Here is an 18,455-nt window from a genome sequence, read left to right as displayed (position 1 = left end):
TATGATAAAAATAGTGTAAATGTATCAAAAAAAAGTCAGATGCAGTTTTTAGAGTATAGTGGAAGTGAGTGCTTTTCAAAACTCGATTGAACGTAGATGCCATTTAAAGAAAACTCATTGAAGTCAATGTAATTTTCACTTTAATTTAAAATATAACAAAGTCATCTAACAAATAGAAAAACTCACATCAGCATTAACAGCAAATATATAATAGTAAGTCAGATGTTAATTCTAATTAGTCTGGAGAGGGAACTGAACCTCTCACCTCCAACTCCTAAGCATCCGTCAATGTAGCACCCTCATTGTAATTTATCCCTAACAAATGCTATCTCATGCCCCAGAATATTGACAATAACATCAAATACTTAGCCATTTATTGTTTTTTTGGCATAAGTTAACCACTTATTGTTGATGATGAGTGGCCACAAAAAACAATTATAAACGATGGTTGGTCGAGCAAGAGCATGCTAAACAAAAGTATTACATGGGTTCATTTTCAGATAACCCAATTGGCACATTGTCATGCATACCAGTATGACTAATAATGAATATTCATAATTCAGCTAAGGGCAGGATGACATGAAAAAACACCCCAGACATACTATTCGAAAGAATCAATCACCTTTAAAGAATCAATCTGGGAATAGTTCTAATTACACTTAAGGCTACAAATGAGGGAAGTGTCCCCATAAAGGCCTCCATTACGGACCAAACTAAAGTATAATGGTTAAGGAGCTGGGTCACAAACAACCATCATGCGGCTTATTATAATTAGCAAAAATCAATTGTTTAAAAAATAAATAACCTACGTAGACACTGAGCCGCTGGATAATAACTCATTTTCTTCACCAAACTTATGATGCTTGTATATTTCAAGCAATAGTTCTCTACAAGGGACAACAGCACCAATCTTGATGCATGCCAAAAAAGCACCGGAAAGTTTTCTGTGCAAACTGTAGGCTTCATCAGGTGGAGGAGTGAGCCTGTGCTTCAGCATTGTCGACCCGAGGTGACTAAGGCTTTGAGTAATGTTATTTGATTGAAAGTCAAATGAACCAGGTCTTGAGAATGGCAAACCCACAATAAAACCAGCCTGTACGTGGGCATCTAGCATCACGTCAGATTCCATTCCTGTGAGGAATCCAAGTCTCTTGGACATCTCAATGACGCCATCACTATCACCATTTGCACATGCTAGAACCTAATCAGTTTGTGCATCATAAAAAATTAACAATAATAAGAATTTATTGGAATTTGCAAATCATCTTAAGAAAAAAGGTAAAATGCCAAGCAACAATAAAACTCCTGTTGAGTGAAGGAGAAAGTACATGCAATTAAGTGCAAATAGGTCATGATATGAGCACATACAGAACTAATTTGAATAAGAAAAAATAAGGTACTGATGTCAGAGTATGTTATTGTTGTGATTTGAACAACAGAATGGTCACTTAATTAATAGTTATTTATGGGTATGTAAGACCCAATCCAGCTCTAAAATCTGTCCTTGTCCTAGTCCTATTCTTGGTTTGGTTTGATTTCCATTATCTGTTCTCTTTTCTCTAGTTTACTTTTAATTACAAAAATGATTTTTCACTGTTTCCTATATAAATACTTCAAAACATAAAATACAGGAAGAACTTTTGTATTTAAAAGTAAAAATAGAAAATGAAAACAATAACTAAACAGGCCCTTAATTCTCCTTACTATGTTCATTAAAATTTATAACATGTTACACAGAACCACATCACATAATCTTTAACCGTGTCCTACTCCTAGATAAAAATCAACTTCAGTTGAACAATTAATTTACCTTACATAATATTTATATGTGAATCTTGCTACTTCCAGTCGAAATAGAGTCAACTTCGTGTCATTGTTTTATTTCAATATCAGAAGAAAAATATTTAAGATAGAAAAAAAAGTAGTCAAAGATGGCATCTTTAATGGCTACTTTGAATGCTCAAATCTCAGGAAACATAAGAATTAAAAAGAGAAAACAATAAACCGCATTAAGATTACAAATCTTCAGTTCTAGATATGAAAAAGATAAATTAGAAAGGAAGTCAACCAACCATCCTTAAATAATCATCAACAAAACTTTTAGGGAAATCCCGTGCTGCTCCAAAATCAATAAGATTGATTGTCTTTGTAGCTTCATCATATAAGAAATTACCCCAGTTAGGATCAGTCTGCATTAAAGAAAACATCCGAGGTTAGAAAAGACCAATAAATCAGTTTGAGATGCTTGATTTTAAAAAGTATCATTTTAACAATGAAAAACCATGAAGCTGCAAAACAAAACAGAAAGTGAATCTAATGAACATAAAGTACGTAGCTGCTTGAACCTTTGAACAAATATAACCTTATTGTATTTATCATGATAGAAAACTTAAAATTTGGGGAAACATATATGTATTTGACTCTAACAGTTTAGAATGGGCAGTTACTACCAAGGCATGAAAGCTGACTCCTCTACCAGATGACTCCTATATCCAGTTAGTTATAAGAAGAGGCCTGATAAGGCCCTAATGACTTGTGTGTGTGTGTGTGTGTGTGTGTGTGAGATAGAGAGAGAGAGAGATAGAGAGAGAGAGAACGAATCTGTCAGATAGTTAAAGGGAGAGAAGGTGGTCCTGTGTTTCCATTTCAGTTTTGGGTTATAGCTTGGGGCCACAGGAATTCACCTTGACTGAGAGCATTTTCTTTTTCTATATCTACTACTTTCTTGTAAACAATACAATTACTCTTTGTTAGAGAGGAATTGTTCCTATCAATTGGTGGTTTCATTGAAAGATTATTAGGCACACACAGTTCATTGAAATATTCCGTATAAGCCAGATTATTAGGCACACACAGTTCGCGAGAGGGTGGTTCAAAGGGAGAGAACACTTAACCACAGAGAGAGAGAGAGAGAGAATAAATGGAAGGGAAAGTTAGTTAAGAGAGAGTAAAATTGTTGAATAGGGCAGTTCAAAGGAAGGGAAGGGGTGTTGTGTGCTTCCATTTCCATTTCAGTTTTATAGCTTGGGGCCACAAGAATTTACTTTGGCCGGCCGGGAGCACTTATTCTTACTTTTTGTGTCTTCTACATTCTTATCAATAATACAAACTCTGTTAGATAGGAATTGTTTCTATATTACCATAATGCTTTGTCAACTGAGCCAGCCACTCCTTGCAAAATAGTATAACTTAAGCTATGGTAATTTTGGTTTTGGCAACTCTACAGCAGCACCAGTCACTTATAATATCATAATTAAACGATGTCAAATTTGCTCTTTACAGCATATAGGATGCAAACAATGCAACAAACAATAGCGTAAAGTTTTTCCTCTCAAAGCTTAACTAACTTGCAAGCTTCCAAGATGGAAGTTTGTAGAAGGATATTATGCCAGTGAAGATGATATTAATAGTGCCTCACTCAATTCTAATCCTTCGCCGCATTCAATCAAGTCTTTGTACACTAAAATATATTTAGTTGTCTTAAACAATGCTGAACTACATAACTAACCCAAAATCTATCATATAAGATAGCAGCGGCTACACTTCAGATTTTCTATGCTTGGGCTTGAACTCTCTTAGTCTTATTACTGATGTTACAATCAGTGTGTCAACAAACAACGGCATGTAATAGTTTTACACATATGGACATATACAAACAGAGGGTGGAATAACATGCCTGCATAAATTGGAATACAAATAACTCCATCAACGTGAGTTCTAACAACTTTTTCCCAATATAATTACGAGTTTCCTGATCCAGTAATGCCACTTTGTCAATTGGAATCCCTGTAGCATTAGAAAACCAATGTTCAAAGAAAAGTTATAAATGACTTGAATAAAATGGAATAATTTAATAGAATATCTTCGAATTATTTATTCAAAATAATATAGATAAATTCGTTTTGAATTGAATAGGAAATCCATAGAGTTCTTTTCTATTATTCTCCCCCCACCAACAGAACTAGAATAGATTGTCATTGTAATAGAAAGAATAGCATCCCTTTTGTATTCTTTATAAAATCATCTCAGTGGAGGTGACAACATTTCTCAACACGTCCCTGACAATTTGACATTAATATATATTAAAACTAGTTTTGCTATTCAACAATTTAAAAGAAGTGCTAGTTTACAATCAGAAAATAAATATTTATAAAACGAAATTTTCATCAATGGTCGATACAACTTGAAGAGAAGAGGCCTTCTTATAAGATTCGGCAGCCTAACAGTACCAATTTTGAAGTTGCATAAAAGAAAAAGGGGGGCAGTGACAAAATTGATGTATTAATGACAACCATTAACTATCCATATCCATATAACATGATATATATGCATAAAAAACAATGCATTTCGTAGTGTTGCTTATTGTTAGCGTGTTTTTCCTTTCATCTTCGATTTTTCATTAATTGAAAAAATGCACGATGCAATTACTGAGTAAATAATTCACAAATGAGAATTATATAAAGTGCAGTTGGAACATTCAGGAAAAATCTATTACTGAATTTGGAGAACTATATGCGTGCCGCAAAAAAATAATATGTTGAGAGCTCTGCCATCTAAACAGAGTCTCAAATGCCAACTCCAACAGCAGCAAATAGCCAAATACCATGAAGCTTTTTATTCTTTTGAATTATAAGAGTGAAGTATGTTATGCAAGTTGTGATCCCAGAAAGCTTCACTCAAGCAAGGATGTATGAAAAGTTGTATCACAGGAACTGGTGAAATGTATTATAATTACCAGAAATAAGTTCTGTAGTTAGTACTCTTTTGCTTGAAATATCATCCAGAACTATTGGAACATAAAATCCTTCTGTGCCACCAAGAAGATCTCGGAATCGTTTCTGATTTGCTGCCTCCAACTTGTAATCACACTCGCGAGATAATTCTTCTTTGGCAACCTAGAAAAAATACAGGATAAACACAAATTTTAATATGGACAGAGATATTTGTCAAATTATGGAAAAATGTCTTTTAATACGATAGGTAAGTGATTCTGGATCAATGTCAACGACAGATTGATATCACCCTGCACACAATCCTTTAGAACAGAGAACATTGAATATGGCTTTAGGATCAAACTTAAAACTTTGAAGACAAATCACTCAGTGAAAGGAAGGCAAACGGATGCAAGAAAAATTTGCAGGTATAAGGACTTTCAAATGAGGATATTGAAATTAACAAACTGAAAGCATAAATAAATTTGATAGATAAAATGCACCTTAATTGCTCTGTCAAGATAAAGTCCTTCAGGTATTAGATTTGTGTAGTTTAGAAGAAGTTTCACATTCTCAATGTCACTCTCAATGCTATCTGCAACACCAGGGTATTGAATTTTCATTGCAACTTGTAAGCCATCCTTCATGACAGCTCGGTGCACCTGAATTTCATATGAGGGACTTGTTAGGCAATACGACTATACTATGCAGAAGTTCCAGAAGATAAAGTTGCATGATACTGCTGTTAAGACAACACAAATTGCCTTCATTGGAATTATATGGAACATAAGATCGCATATGTAAAAGAACAAGTCTGGCATTCTTGTAAAAATAACTTTTATGTTAATATGAATTCAAAATAAATTAGTTAGTTCAAAGTCGCCTCAGTCTGGCTAAGAAAAAAGTGTAGAAAGCAATGCTGAGTTTTCAAAATTCATGACATTAACATATCTTTAAATGTGATTGATGGAAACATGATTACAAGATATTTCTTCAAGATATAATCAATTGCAGTATCAAGGACTAACTCTCTTAAAAGTTTGATTTGTAAGGTAAAGTCTCAAATGGTTTTGATATACCTCTCTAGCACACCTCCTCACCCAAGATTTTAGATGTAAAGTATAGACAGTGCCTAATCTCATATACAAAAATTCAACTCTTTTTACAAAAAGAAAATAGGGATAGTAGTGATTAAATTTATAACTACTTGGTCATAGAGGCTCTAATACCATATCAAGGATGAACTCCACTAAGAGCTTAAGTTTTCAAAGGAATACTCGTCATGACCCGTGAATGGTTTTTACATATATCCCTAACAAGTAAAAGGCATATCAATTTGTGCGATGATAAACATTTAATAATCTTTCAGAAGAAAAAAAAAATTATGCTCTAACAGCATAAGATAGATTTGAAGCAGCAGGCTAACAGTTATACGTACCTGGCCAATACTTGCAGCAGCTAAAGGTTCATAATCAAAACTATGCAATTTTGATGACCAGTCCGGGCCTAACTCAGAATTTAAAACTTGATTAAGCTGGCTCTTTGGCATCACATCTGCACCCTGACGGACAATTTCTAATGCAGCCAGGATCTGCAAATAATAGATTGACAGTTTACTTTTCAAGTCATGTAAATATAAACAAAAGTCATTCTTAGGTTCCTTTGTGGAACTGATGACAGTTCTACTAGAGCAAAGAAATATCTGATTGGGTAGAATATCATGCTTATTTAGCTTCTGGGCATTTGTAGAAATAGAAAAAACGGAAGCAGTAAATATGGCAATCATTACTACCTTTTTTCAAGAGTCTCCACAAACAAAATAAAAAAATGTTCACAGCAAATTATCGTATGACAGGTTCCCTATTCACTAAGTATCCTTAGTTATTTGTTTTCAAAATCAGCAGCTTTGCACTCTGTCCAACCTCTTCCATTTAAAAGAAGGATTAAAGTCTGACAGCTGATGACATTTAATATAGATTTGCGTACGATAAATGAAAAAATTCACTATAATGAAACAAAGACTAGGAACCTATGTAAAATTTCAATTGGATGCCAAAAATGATGCAGCGGTGTTTGTTTACTAAATGATAAAAATAAAGTTTAAGAAAGAAAGGGCTAGAAACATTAAGCTCATGAGAAATCATCAAATGTAGTCGGCTGCAGCAACTCTTTCCTCACTTATTAATAGAAAGAAAATAATAGTCTCTAGTGTACCCTTCACTATACATAATCAGTAATAGTTTCCTTTAAAAACACTTTTAGCATTTAAAACTCTATTTTCTAAATAAAAAAATATCAGTATTTAATTTTTCATCATAAAAAATTCAGTACTATTTCTTTTGGATATATAATTAAACATAACAAGTATCTCAGCTTCCACCAAAATAGCACAGCATCAGCTAACAATCACACTTACTGTTACGCATCTTATGCGATGGAAATATTCAAGAACATCATATGAGTTGGACGAGACACCGATAAAAGAAACATTATTACTTTAGATGAGGTTATTCCATACTATAAGCATAAAGGTTAAAAGATAAATCACAGTACCGGAGCAGGAACAAGCGACTCATCCTGTATGCTCAACATCTGCCCGATTTTGAGTGCGGCTCCACGCATTCTGCAAAGTGCAAGAGCTAAACGTTCGGCATTTTTTTCAGATAAGAACGGGGAAAGTGCAGATTGATTGCCTGGCGAAGTAGGTGTACCATAAGCAAGCCTCTTGACTGATTCCTGGACTGTTCCCCACGCAAGACCGGCACCTAGCCCAGCAAACCTGCAATTTGGCAGTGACAACATACCCTTCAATTAGCGACAGTATTAGGCAAATGCTAACACATCACAACTCAAAGCATCATGAGAATATTTTGATAATCAACTTAATTAAGCACTTACGCAATGAATGCTTATCATATAAAATGAATCAGAGAAGATTAAATTAAAGAATACTAACCCAAGAGCTCTAGAAAATGGAGTAGCAGGAACCTTCCTCTCCCTCGGTCTTCGTTTCCTCAACGGCACTTCCTCACTCGTAGTTGCACCTTGCTTGAGCGTTTCAGTAGAGCTCACAATCTCACTTTCATTTGCCGCCACGGCACGAGCACGAACAGTTGCATCGGAATGTTCCTCCCTAAGATTTGCATCATAAGAAAAATCGGCAACAATGTCATTGTTTGTTACTGTTTCAATTGTTGTTGCTGCTATTGGTGGTGGTGGTACTGTTGATTCGGGTGGAGAAGACGGATGATCTGAGAACACAACAACGGAAGGAGAATCGGAAGAAGCGTGTGTAGTGTTATAGGAGGAAGAGGAGGAGGGTTGAGGAGGGGAGAATTGGCGAAGTTTTCCTTTAGTGATGCCGGAGATATCGGTGACGGAGAGAAGAGTGTTCTTGATTAGGGTTTCGAAATTAGAGGTTGTGGCGGGTAAAGAACGTTTCGCAATTTCGTTTGCGACTAAGGAGATGCCATTGAAGAGCCTCGTGAGGTCCCTCATCGACGTCATTGTTTATGAATTCGATTTGGATTGATAATATTAATGTGGAAATTTTCAGTGTGATCGCCGGTTTAGCATAGATTAAGAGTCATCATCTTCCTTCAATTCGTATTTTGATTTTATGATTACCAGCGCAGTGCAAAATTTGGTGGTTGGTTTTGAATTGATGTGTCCGAAACCAAAACCAAAACATTTTCTACACTTAAGTACGTGGGCTGTGTCCCTTCCATTTATTCAACTGGGGACTAACCAACCAAACTCATCTTTCATTTATTTTCTATTTATATTTTATTTATTTATTAATTAATTAGCAGTAATACTTAATTATTTGTATTAGCGAAACCAGTCAAAAAAAAAACTAGTATTTGGAGAAGAAAGGGTTTTGAAACTTGGAAGACACGCAGTTACCCAAACAAAAAACTTGGAACTTTGGAAGAAGGATTTTTCTGATTTGTCCCAGTTTTTTCTATTTTCTTTTGTGCCAAATTATGTTTTTTATAACTGTTTTAAAAGTGTATATTATTTTTTTATATTTATTAATTATTACTATAATTAACGATAAAAAAAAAAATATTCATACAAAAATAAACAATAAAAAAACAAAGAATGAAAATTCATGCTGATCCCAACAAAAATTTATGGAACTAATTTAATAAAATACACTTATATTTGTGTAACAATTATATAACTGTTGATGCTACATAGTTATGGAATATAACCATATAAAATAGTGATATTAAATTTATTGGAGTTGAAGGAATATATTTTTCAAACGATTTTAATTTTTTATGTGTAAATTGAATATTCTTTGAATTAGATAGACCACAATAGACAACATAATTATTCTTTAATAAGTTTAAATTGAATTTGATTCATTCCAATTGTTAAATTAAAGTGATTGACATCATAATGTTAGATGCTATGTACACACTTTAGTCAATATACGATTAAATATCACACATATTAAAACTTAATTAACAGTGGACTCGAGTGTAATTTAAAGTTTAATTTGGAGTTCATTTAGGAATTAAAGTGTCTTTAGTAAAAAAAATAAAGGAATGGAAGTGTCATCAAAGATGATGAGCCTTCTCTCATTTGGCCAAGCATAAAAATAGGAGGAAAGGGAGTGAATATAATAGCAATAGAGCGTTTTTTAATCTTATGCACGGAAAATACATAAAAAGGGAATATAATTATGAGTACAAAGAATACATATAGCATCCGTATAAGTTAATTTTATATTGTCGTTCAATTAAAATTAAGTAGTAGTTTTTAAAAAAAAGAGTTACAATATATGTATAGTCTATAGATGGCAAGATAACTGATTATTATTTAAAATTATTTTATATCATTGGTGCATAATCATTCCACTCTAAAATTATATAAAAAAGACAAATATTTTTATTATATTCCATTTCATTAATTTTATACTTTGGGTATAAATCTCCACATATTACAAATGATCGTTAGTACAACTTTGATGAAAAAATATAAAAATTTCTCTCCTAACACAAATAAAAATTATTTTATTTTCAACTATATTTATTTCCTTTCATTTTCTACCCACCACTTGTATTAATCTCATTTTCTTCCCAAAATCTGACAAAGCAGAATTGGCGATGATTCGGTTTCTACTAGTAGCAGTATGGCAGGGATTGTGGCATCTAATCTAATTTAGTCACAAATGACATCAAATAACAAGCATTAATTCCAATACTCCATGATAATAATATTAAATAATAATAATAGATACTAACAATGATGCTGTATAGTTATATTCCATCACAGTTAAAGAATAAACCTCATCTTCATAATTCAATCTCTAGAATATGGCTCCCTTTTCTTTGGTACAAAGGTCCCAAATCAGCATAAACTGCCCCAATCCTTTGACCCAATTTATATTTGGTGGGAGATGGGATTTGTGCACGCAGCACATGCAAATATACCAGATCACGAAAAATATATCAATGGAGCATAAAGTTGTAACTAAATGTACCTAATTTGTGACTGACGTAATATCATATGAAAAATATATCAATTATGGTAAGGAAAATGACTGAAAATATTATAAGCCAATTGAAAAATGACTAACGATGCTCAACACCTCAGAATTTGTGTCAGCTCGCACATTGGACTTAGTGGTGGGGGTCCTCCATCAAATTCGTACACACGTATAAATAGAATTTCGTGAGACACAACCAATTCGTGTTTCAGAGGTGTTACAATTAAACACACTAGTTTAAGGTTCAGGTATTGTTGCGTTTGGTTTTGATATACTTTTCCTTTCCACTATTAACCAAGGTGCATAATGTTTTGATATTATTTTATTATTATGGGGTCCATATTGATGGACAACGTTCCTTGCATTGAAATTAATTAAACATAAACCTGTGAATTCAAACATGTTCATCTTTGGTTTATAACTTGATTGGTGAATTATGTGATCACTATTTATGTCTTTCTTTATGGTCAAATTTGGTGTGTTAATTAATGGCTTAGATTTTGGTAGTCTTGCTTTGAAAAACTATTACTTTGTTAGGTTGTTTTAGAATAGCTTTTCTATATCAAACTTTTTAGTTATGTTCATCAAACTTCAAATACAGTGCCCATTAAGCTACTGCCGCTACTATTGAAGTTAAGATTTCAAGATATGTCTTGACGAAAGAATAAGAGAAAATTTAAATATTTTGTACTGAAATTTGTTGCAGAGTTGAAGCTCTCTCAAGATGGATACTCACAGGATTGGTGGAGTCAAATACGAGTGTTTGCTTTTTGGTATGATTGGAGCAACTCATTTTTCTCATTTCTGTTCATTCCTCTTCAACCACACTGTGAATCTGTTCCATAACTCTAATAATAAAGAGTGAAAAGGGGGAGTAATATTGATTTTGGTTCCACATGTTGGTCACAGATATGGATGACACTCTCTACTCATTGAGCTTAGGGATCAATTTGGCGTGTCGCAAGAACATACAAGGTACAACCATAAACAGTTTATTTTAGAACATATAATATTCTAGTGTTCAGATTATTTCGTATTTGTAATAGAAGTACTATAGTTGATCAATCTTGTTTACAGAGTATATGTTGGAACATTTGCATATTGAAGAAAGTGAAGTACCAAAGATGTGCCTCGATTTGTATCTAGAACATGGGACAACTATGGCAGGATTGAAGGTATGCAGATTTGGCATTAACCTCAGTTTTCTCATGTCTTACTTTCTTCTGAAATACTAATTCAATATCAATGATATGATATAAATCAGTTTTTGTAAGTTTTAGTTTCAATTTCCTATCAGGCCCTTGGTTATGAGTTTGACAATGATGAGTTTCATGCTTATGTGCATGGAAGATTACCGTATGAGAAACTGAAGCCAGATTCAGTGTTAAGGAACCTTCTGCTATCCATGCCTCAGCGTAAAATAGTATGTCAGAAAAAGGTTCAATTATCCACTCTAGTTTGTCCGTCGAAGAGCTTTCTGTTACATTCAAACACTATTATTTTGCAGATATTCACCAATGCAGATCACACGCATGCTGTTGAAGTTATCAACAGATTGGGCTTGGAAGATTGTTTCAAGGGCATCATATGCTTCGAAACGCTTAATCCTCTCAAACATATTAATTATATGGATGAACTGGATGATACTCATGTGCTCACGCTCACAGAATCCTACCCACAAATCCTTTGCAAACCATCTGTGGAAGCCTTTGAGGCTGCTATTAGAATCGCCAACATGGATCCAAAGAAAACAGTAAGATTGATTACTTACCTAAAAAGCAACATGGGGATATTACTTCTTTCATTTGACTATTTTGTATATATATCTTTAACCCTAGGTTTGTAACTCTTGGAACCAATGCATGATAGCTCTCTTATTATCTTCTGCAGATTTTCTTCGATGACAGTGTTAGAAATGTTGCAAGTGGAAAAGTAGCTGGATTTCACACTGTTATTGTAAGCTACAGTTTTCTACCTAAGCATCATATGTGGAGATTTTGATAATTTCATATTAATATGTGATCATATGTAACGCAAGCTAATGAGTTAAAACATACTGATGGCAGGTCGGTCGTTCAGATTTAGTGCCCGGTGCTGATCATGCTCTGAACAGCATTCATAATATCCGAGAAGCATTACCTGAAATATGGGAGGTTGATGAAGGAAACCAACAGCAAATGATCCAATCCCTTGCAGTTGAAGCCACAGTCCTTGCATAGGTTTTGCTTCGATACAATATTTTAGTAAGCTTATCAAGCAAGTCAAGAGTTTCTACAACAGCAGAGTTTTGCCTATCTAAATCTATAATAATTTTGCAATTGTCTCCACAACATGGTGGTGCTTAAATGTATGAATCTTGCAAATGGCATCACAAAATGGATCGGGAGATTTATAAATGCAAAGTTCAGAAGCATAAATTTATAATAGAAAAAGACAATTACTAAGGAATTGAGTACAAGTCTAGTAATACAAAATATAGTTATTGCATCTCTCCTAACAAAATAATTTGCTAAATTCCCTTCGAGTGACATTTAAAACACATGAACAACCATGTCCTCCCCAAACACCCTCCTTAACTTAATTTTGATCGACGGTTGGAAGAACGTACACCACTTCAGAGTAAAGATCATTCATCTATAGGCAGTTCTCCAGAGTTAGCAATTTTGCATGCTTTCCGGGGATTATTGTTGGATCTGTTTGTCTCCTGTGATTCAAGTGTCCTCACAACATCCAGTCCATCAATGACATGTCCAAACACAACATGAGCCTTGTCTAACCATGAAGTCTACATCATGAAAGTCACAGCATTTACTTAGTATTGAAGCTTAAATCTGTACGAACTTAAAAAATCTTCAAACAGTGTGTGTGTGTGTTGATTGAAATGCTCGATATTAGGATTATATAGTTAAGTAACTGAGCATTAAAATATGTGAATCAACATTGTTGATAATATGAATTAAAGCATTTCTGTGTAAGCAAAGTCAATAAAAAGATAGTGTCCTTTATGTTAAACTGTCAAGGCTTAGTTGCATCAATTTGAAAACTACCCAGATAACATTGTCGCTCTTGAAATGAGAGAATATAATTGCATTTCTGAGATTGGGAAAATCAAAAGAATCGTCAAGCCTTTGTTTTATTAGTAGGTCAAGACAGTTTAGACAATGACCAAAGTCAAAAATCTATTAAAAAAAGGTAGACTTCTAATTTGGCTATTTTAGACTTTTGAAATACGAACTGCATGCTTCAGTTATGCTTTGAAGTAATGTTATTCCTTATTACTCCTTGTTTGTCAAAAGGGGTGGGAATTTCTATTCAGAAAACATAAATATAAAAACATATATGCATTTGTGAGAGAGGGGGGGAACATGTATCTCACCTCTACAGTGCAAATAAAAAATTGACTACCATTGGTATTACGACCGGCATTTGCCATGCTCAAAACTCCAGGACCAACATGCTTCACTGCAAGGAATTTTTTTTTTCCAAATGTATGCTAGATATTAGTCATCCATAAAAAGTCCAATATGAAGAAGAATAACATATAGAATTTGAATAACAACCAAAGCAAAACATTTAAAACTGATTACTAATAAAAAATTAAAAACTCAATATTACTGATCAAGCACCAAAAGAAACATACAAGCAAAATTCTCATCTTCAAATTTAGCACCATAGATACTGACTCCACCAGTTCCCTGCATCCAGTTAAAACATATTTGAAGTGAAACAAACATTATCACCCTTAGCATCATGCATATACATTTAAATGTGCAGCTCCATATATGTGCATGCAAGCATACTAAAAAAGTATAACAGTACTCACGTTTCCTTCAGTGAAGTCTCCTCCTTGAATCATGAAATCTTTAATTATACGGTGGAAGTAGCTTCCCTTGTAACCATATCCTTTCTCTCCTGCATAGATAGTTCAACTTGATGTATGTGTCACATAATTCATTTCACCGCAATACTCATACAACTACAATAAGAAAAGTACTCAAGAAAAATTTGATTGCTTGCCTGTGCACAAAGCTCGGAAATTCTCAACTGTTTTTGGAACAACCTCTCCAAATAGGCCAAAAACAATCCTCCCAACAGGTTCATCCCCAATTTCTACATCAAAGAAACATTTGTTTGTCACTTTGGCTTGCAGCTCTACAACCTAGAAGTAACAGAACCATGTAAGATAATGAACCGATATTGTGAATCTCTGCAGAATTGGCTAACCAAGATTGCCAGTAATTTTTGGGGTCAACGCAATACAAGCTAAACACGGAGATGGAACATTCCAAACATCATTCCTTCTAAATGATTCTATGATTGAAAAAGCTTCATATTACCCGAGTGGGACTCATAAGCCCATAGTAAAAGCTAAGTCCTGAAAATACTATCCTTCACTGTCTCACATTGGTCTAAAATACTTCTGCAAACCAAGTTCTAAATCGCAAATTTTTAATGATACACTTACATTTTCCTTAGCACTACTAGTGCATGTTATTCGCCGAGAAGTGATTGATTTCGCTTTAGATTGTTGTGATACAGAAAACCTCGCCGAGTAATGATATCTTGAAGACAATTTACTGCATCCAAGCTGTGATCTGGCACTGCTACAGATTACCTGTGGCTTCCCCTAAAAACAAAAACAAAAAACAAAAATTTACCATTAACAAAAATAAAATGCTAGGCATACAAGTTAACATTACAGAAGACGCCTCAAAAAGAAAATATACCAAATCAGTTTCTCAATTTTGGTGAAATTATCCTATTTCAAATGAATGGTTTGGAAATGGTTTGGGTGCTTCCAATGACCTAAGTTAATTTTGATTTGAAAAAGTGCAATTAATAACACATTGAGTGTATTTGTAAAGTATGATTTAGAAAACATCATTTCACATTTGAAGATTCAGCATAGGAGCATGATTAATTAATAAGAAATAGTAACCTGGATAGCATGAAAACCAGAAAGTAGGTTCTGACTCTGCACCAACTGTGTTGAGAATGAAGATGTCATGACTAACAGGTGAATTGAAGAGAGAAAGAGGGACTTTTTTGGATGGAAAAAATGTCAAAACACTTTATTGGTCTATCACCCAATGCTCTTCTTCACAATCAAGTTTAGCTTCTCAATTCTCACTTCACACTTCACACTTCACTTCAGCTCAAACCTAAAGGCACAACCACACAGACACAGTATACTATCTAAAAGGATAAACTTTTTTTTTCCTTTCAGATAAATAAACTAAAATGACTTTGAATTACCTTTTTTTTATTGGCATGGCTGAAATAAGTTTTTTTTTTTAAGGAATCTATAAGGTCATTGATATAGAAATTAATCTAATTTTTTACTAAAAGTATTAATTTATAAAAAATCATCATTTAAAAAAGATATATCGTAAAATGTAAGTATGTTTGAGACTAAGTTCGGAAATATATAAAAAAAATTGATATTGAAGAATTAAAATTTAGTAAAATATTTAATTATTTATTAATTTATCTTATTAAGAGATTGAAAAATTCACAATTATGAAAATTATTTACAAATATGTAAATAAAAACGTAAAAAATTTAACAAAATTGTGAATAAAAATAAATTTTAATATAAAATATAATAAAAAAATTTAAATAAAAAATAATATAAAAGAAATTCAACCAAAAACAATAGCATTAGTTTTTTTTTTTTAACTCGTCACCATTAGTTATCTAAAAGACATTAGCAAAGTATTCAAGGCTATAATTACATTGTATAAATTATAAATACGCTGTCTTTTAACTTAATTTCAAATAATTTAGCTTTTTATCGATTTGCTTTTTATTTAATTTAGTTGTGATTGCCTGTCTATATAAAATAGTTTTACAGTAAATCACTAAATTGTCTCCTAGAATTTTAAAGGTCAGACATTTACCTCGTGAAATTTAGAAATTGGTAAATAACACCATGAAATAATGTTAGCCGTTAACTACTTAGGTTGCAAATTCGATTGTTAGCTGACTCATTGACACATAAGAGATGAGTTAATTTGTCTGAGTTTTGAAATACTGTAACATGTCTATCTATATAATCAATTATGCTTCTTCTTTCACGGTATTCAAATTGTAGAAAATGAAAGAATCAAAAATCACTTATTCTTTTTCCTCCATTAGTGAAAGCTTGAAATTAGTTATTCTCATATGTCATTATGAAATAAATGTTGTTTGTTAGAGTTGTTGCAACTAAAAAGAATTTTGGAATATGATTATTTTGGTCCCTACAATCATATTAAAAATTGCAATACAATACTTTTAGCATTCTTTTTTTTTTCTTTTTTTTTTTCTTTGGACAACTAATTCTTGAGACAACACTTGATAGTGGGTCCAAATTGTGAAAGTGGTATTTCAGTTTGTTTTGTCTCTCTTGTGCCTTAGTTTGAAGAAGAAAATTAGAGAAATTAGTAAACAAACTTTGAGATAATAGTAGAAAAAAATGGAAGAGAAAATTAGGGAAAAAAGAGAAATCATCTTTAGAAAATGAGTGGCGGTGCATTCTTTAATGGTGGTGTAGGTGCCTTGATAGATAATGGCTTTATACAAATCCGTTGCAATATATAATTGGTCATCTGAGTCCATATATTTTAACCTACAAAAATCATAATCAATATACACAAATTTGTCCATGAAATTGCTAACTTACTAGCAATTTGGTCCCTATAGACATATTAAAAGTTACAGTACAATAATCGATTTATTATTCTAGTCTGTGATACATCTCCTCAGAGAGTTACCTCTTAGAACAACACTTGATTTTCATGAATGAGCCCAGATTGTGAAAGTGGTATTTTAGTGTAGTTTTGTCATTTTTTACTTCAGTTTGAAAGGAAAATTAGAGAAATCGGAGAAATCAATTAACAAGCGAACAAGCTTTGAGATAACGTTAGAAAAAATAGGAGAGAAAATTAGAGAAAAAGAATAAATGAAAATAGAGAAATTACTAACATATGAAAAAAAATTATCTTCCAAAGTTATTTTTAGTTGCAGCAATTCTAATAATAATTTACTTTTTTAGTTGAAAATTACCGGTTCAAACTATGAGAGGAAGAAGAATAAATAATTTTTTTTTTTTAATTTTAAATTTGACAAATTAATCTCTCATATTTTTAAAATCCAACAAGTTAATATATGACAATAAATTAACTAATAGATAAATTTGTCACATCTTCTAAATTTATGGAACTAAAATACCAATCTCTATAATTTGACGTGTAATTTGGTGATTGAGTGAATAGATTAAAGTTGAACATATGGTTTTGCATTGGAAAGAAGCAGTTAAATAAGAGAAGAGAATAGCACTGAATAAGACAAAACAGGAGAAACGAACAATGCGCGCGGCGATTCCAGCCTCCTCAGAAGCTTTTCTATTTCCTCAACCATTACCCACTTCCATTTCCATAACCCATTCCTCCCTTTTATTCTCTCCCCCTTTTCATTTCAACACCACCCTTTCCACCACTGCACCTCCCAAACCATGCTCCTTGAACTTCCACTCCAACTCTACTCCTTTCATGTATCGCGCTTCCAAACCCAACCCAACCACTTTAAACCCCGATGATGCCGATGATTCTGGCAATTTGTTGGTGACAGAGGCTGAGGATATTGAAGAGTTACAATCATTGGCTGAAGATGGTGTGTACATAGAGGTCACGAAGCTGGAGAAGAATTCACGCAGAATCGAGTCTAGGATTTCCATTGACGCTCGGCTTGATACCATTTGGACCATCTTGACTGATTATGAGAAGTTGGCTGATTTCATTCCTGGTCTTGCTCTCAGCAAATTGATCCAAAAGGGTCACAATTTCGCTCGCCTTTTGCAGGTTATTTCCTCTCTAAGCTAAATGGGGATTTTAAAGTTTGCTTTTTTTATTTTATTATTTTTGTTGCATGTTTTTGGAATTATGGTTTCCAATACATTTTGTTAATTTTATAACTTTCAAATCATATATTACCATGGTATAATTTGGGCTTAATTCCACTTCTGTTTTTTCTATAATTGAGGGAGATAAAGATAGAGAATTAGAGTGATGCCTAGGTTTTATTATTGCCTAATATCCTTATTAGAGATTGTTTGTATAATTGTATTGGACACAACATAGCTCTCACGAGGACTCATGCTATAAGGTATAGAAGTTTAGTTGCATGTGAAATGAATGCTTAGAATGCTATTCGGTAGGATCCGTATTAGGGAGGACCTTCCTTATGAAGCACGGGCATAGACA

General features: G+C 33.1%; 4 protein-coding genes across 8 annotated transcripts in view; 2 read left to right on the top strand and 2 right to left on the bottom strand.

Moving 5' to 3' along the window:
- Window positions 1-535: 535 nt before the first annotated feature.
- LOC101512937 (protein ABC transporter 1, mitochondrial) lies at window positions 536-8,444 on the bottom strand. Its single transcript, XM_004495791.4, has 8 exons — window positions 7,669-8,444; window positions 7,266-7,491; window positions 6,151-6,303; window positions 5,216-5,374; window positions 4,736-4,895; window positions 3,677-3,786; window positions 2,073-2,189; window positions 536-1,201 (listed from the first exon to the last, which is right to left on the bottom strand). The coding sequence occupies exons 1-8, from the start codon at window positions 8,217-8,219 to the stop codon at window positions 806-808; spliced, it is 1,872 nt and encodes a 623-aa protein (XP_004495848.1). The 5' UTR covers window positions 8,220-8,444; the 3' UTR covers window positions 536-805.
- Window positions 8,445-10,346: 1,902 nt separating this feature from the next.
- Window positions 10,347-13,231, top strand: LOC101511221 (uncharacterized protein C24B11.05). 5 transcript variants are annotated; one of them, XM_012714499.3, is made up of 8 exons: window positions 10,347-10,460; window positions 10,919-10,985; window positions 11,122-11,187; window positions 11,290-11,387; window positions 11,510-11,635; window positions 11,720-11,965; window positions 12,103-12,168; window positions 12,279-13,231. In XM_012714499.3, the coding sequence occupies exons 2-8, from the start codon at window positions 10,937-10,939 to the stop codon at window positions 12,429-12,431; spliced, it is 804 nt and encodes a 267-aa protein (XP_012569953.1). In that variant the 5' UTR covers window positions 10,347-10,460; window positions 10,919-10,936; the 3' UTR covers window positions 12,432-13,231. The 5 variants fall into 5 exon arrangements, with proteins under 5 accessions (XP_012569953.1, XP_012569954.1, XP_012569957.1 ...); XM_012714500.3 differs by having other exon boundaries at window positions 10,430-10,511; XM_012714503.3 differs by lacking the exon at window positions 10,347-10,460 and adding an exon at window positions 10,664-10,715.
- Window positions 12,576-15,417, bottom strand: LOC101512629 (peptidyl-prolyl cis-trans isomerase, chloroplastic-like). Its single transcript, XM_004495790.3, has 7 exons — window positions 15,152-15,417; window positions 14,678-14,839; window positions 14,230-14,371; window positions 14,036-14,124; window positions 13,853-13,907; window positions 13,589-13,674; window positions 12,576-12,997 (listed from the first exon to the last, which is right to left on the bottom strand). Exons 1-7 carry the CDS (start codon window positions 15,218-15,220, stop codon window positions 12,839-12,841), a joined length of 762 nt encoding a protein of 253 aa, XP_004495847.1. The 5' UTR covers window positions 15,221-15,417; the 3' UTR covers window positions 12,576-12,838.
- Window positions 15,418-17,499: 2,082 nt separating this feature from the next.
- LOC101510907 (uncharacterized) overlaps window positions 17,500-18,455 on the top strand; it is a 3,442-nt gene continuing 2,486 nt past the window's right edge. The window contains exon 1 of the mRNA XM_004495783.4: window positions 17,500-18,053. Within this exon, the coding sequence (XP_004495840.1) occupies window positions 17,562-18,053 (492 nt within the window). The 5' untranslated portion in view covers window positions 17,500-17,561. The remainder of the gene's footprint in view (window positions 18,054-18,455) is intronic.

The sequence above is a fragment of the Cicer arietinum genome, chromosome 4 (assembly GCF_000331145.2).
Source record: "Cicer arietinum cultivar CDC Frontier isolate Library 1 chromosome 4, Cicar.CDCFrontier_v2.0, whole genome shotgun sequence".
In the NCBI taxonomy this organism is placed as follows: Eukaryota; Viridiplantae; Streptophyta; class Magnoliopsida; order Fabales; family Fabaceae; genus Cicer; species Cicer arietinum.
Note: the sequence above shows the minus strand (reverse complement) of the source record. Positions and strands in the feature narration are given on the sequence as shown.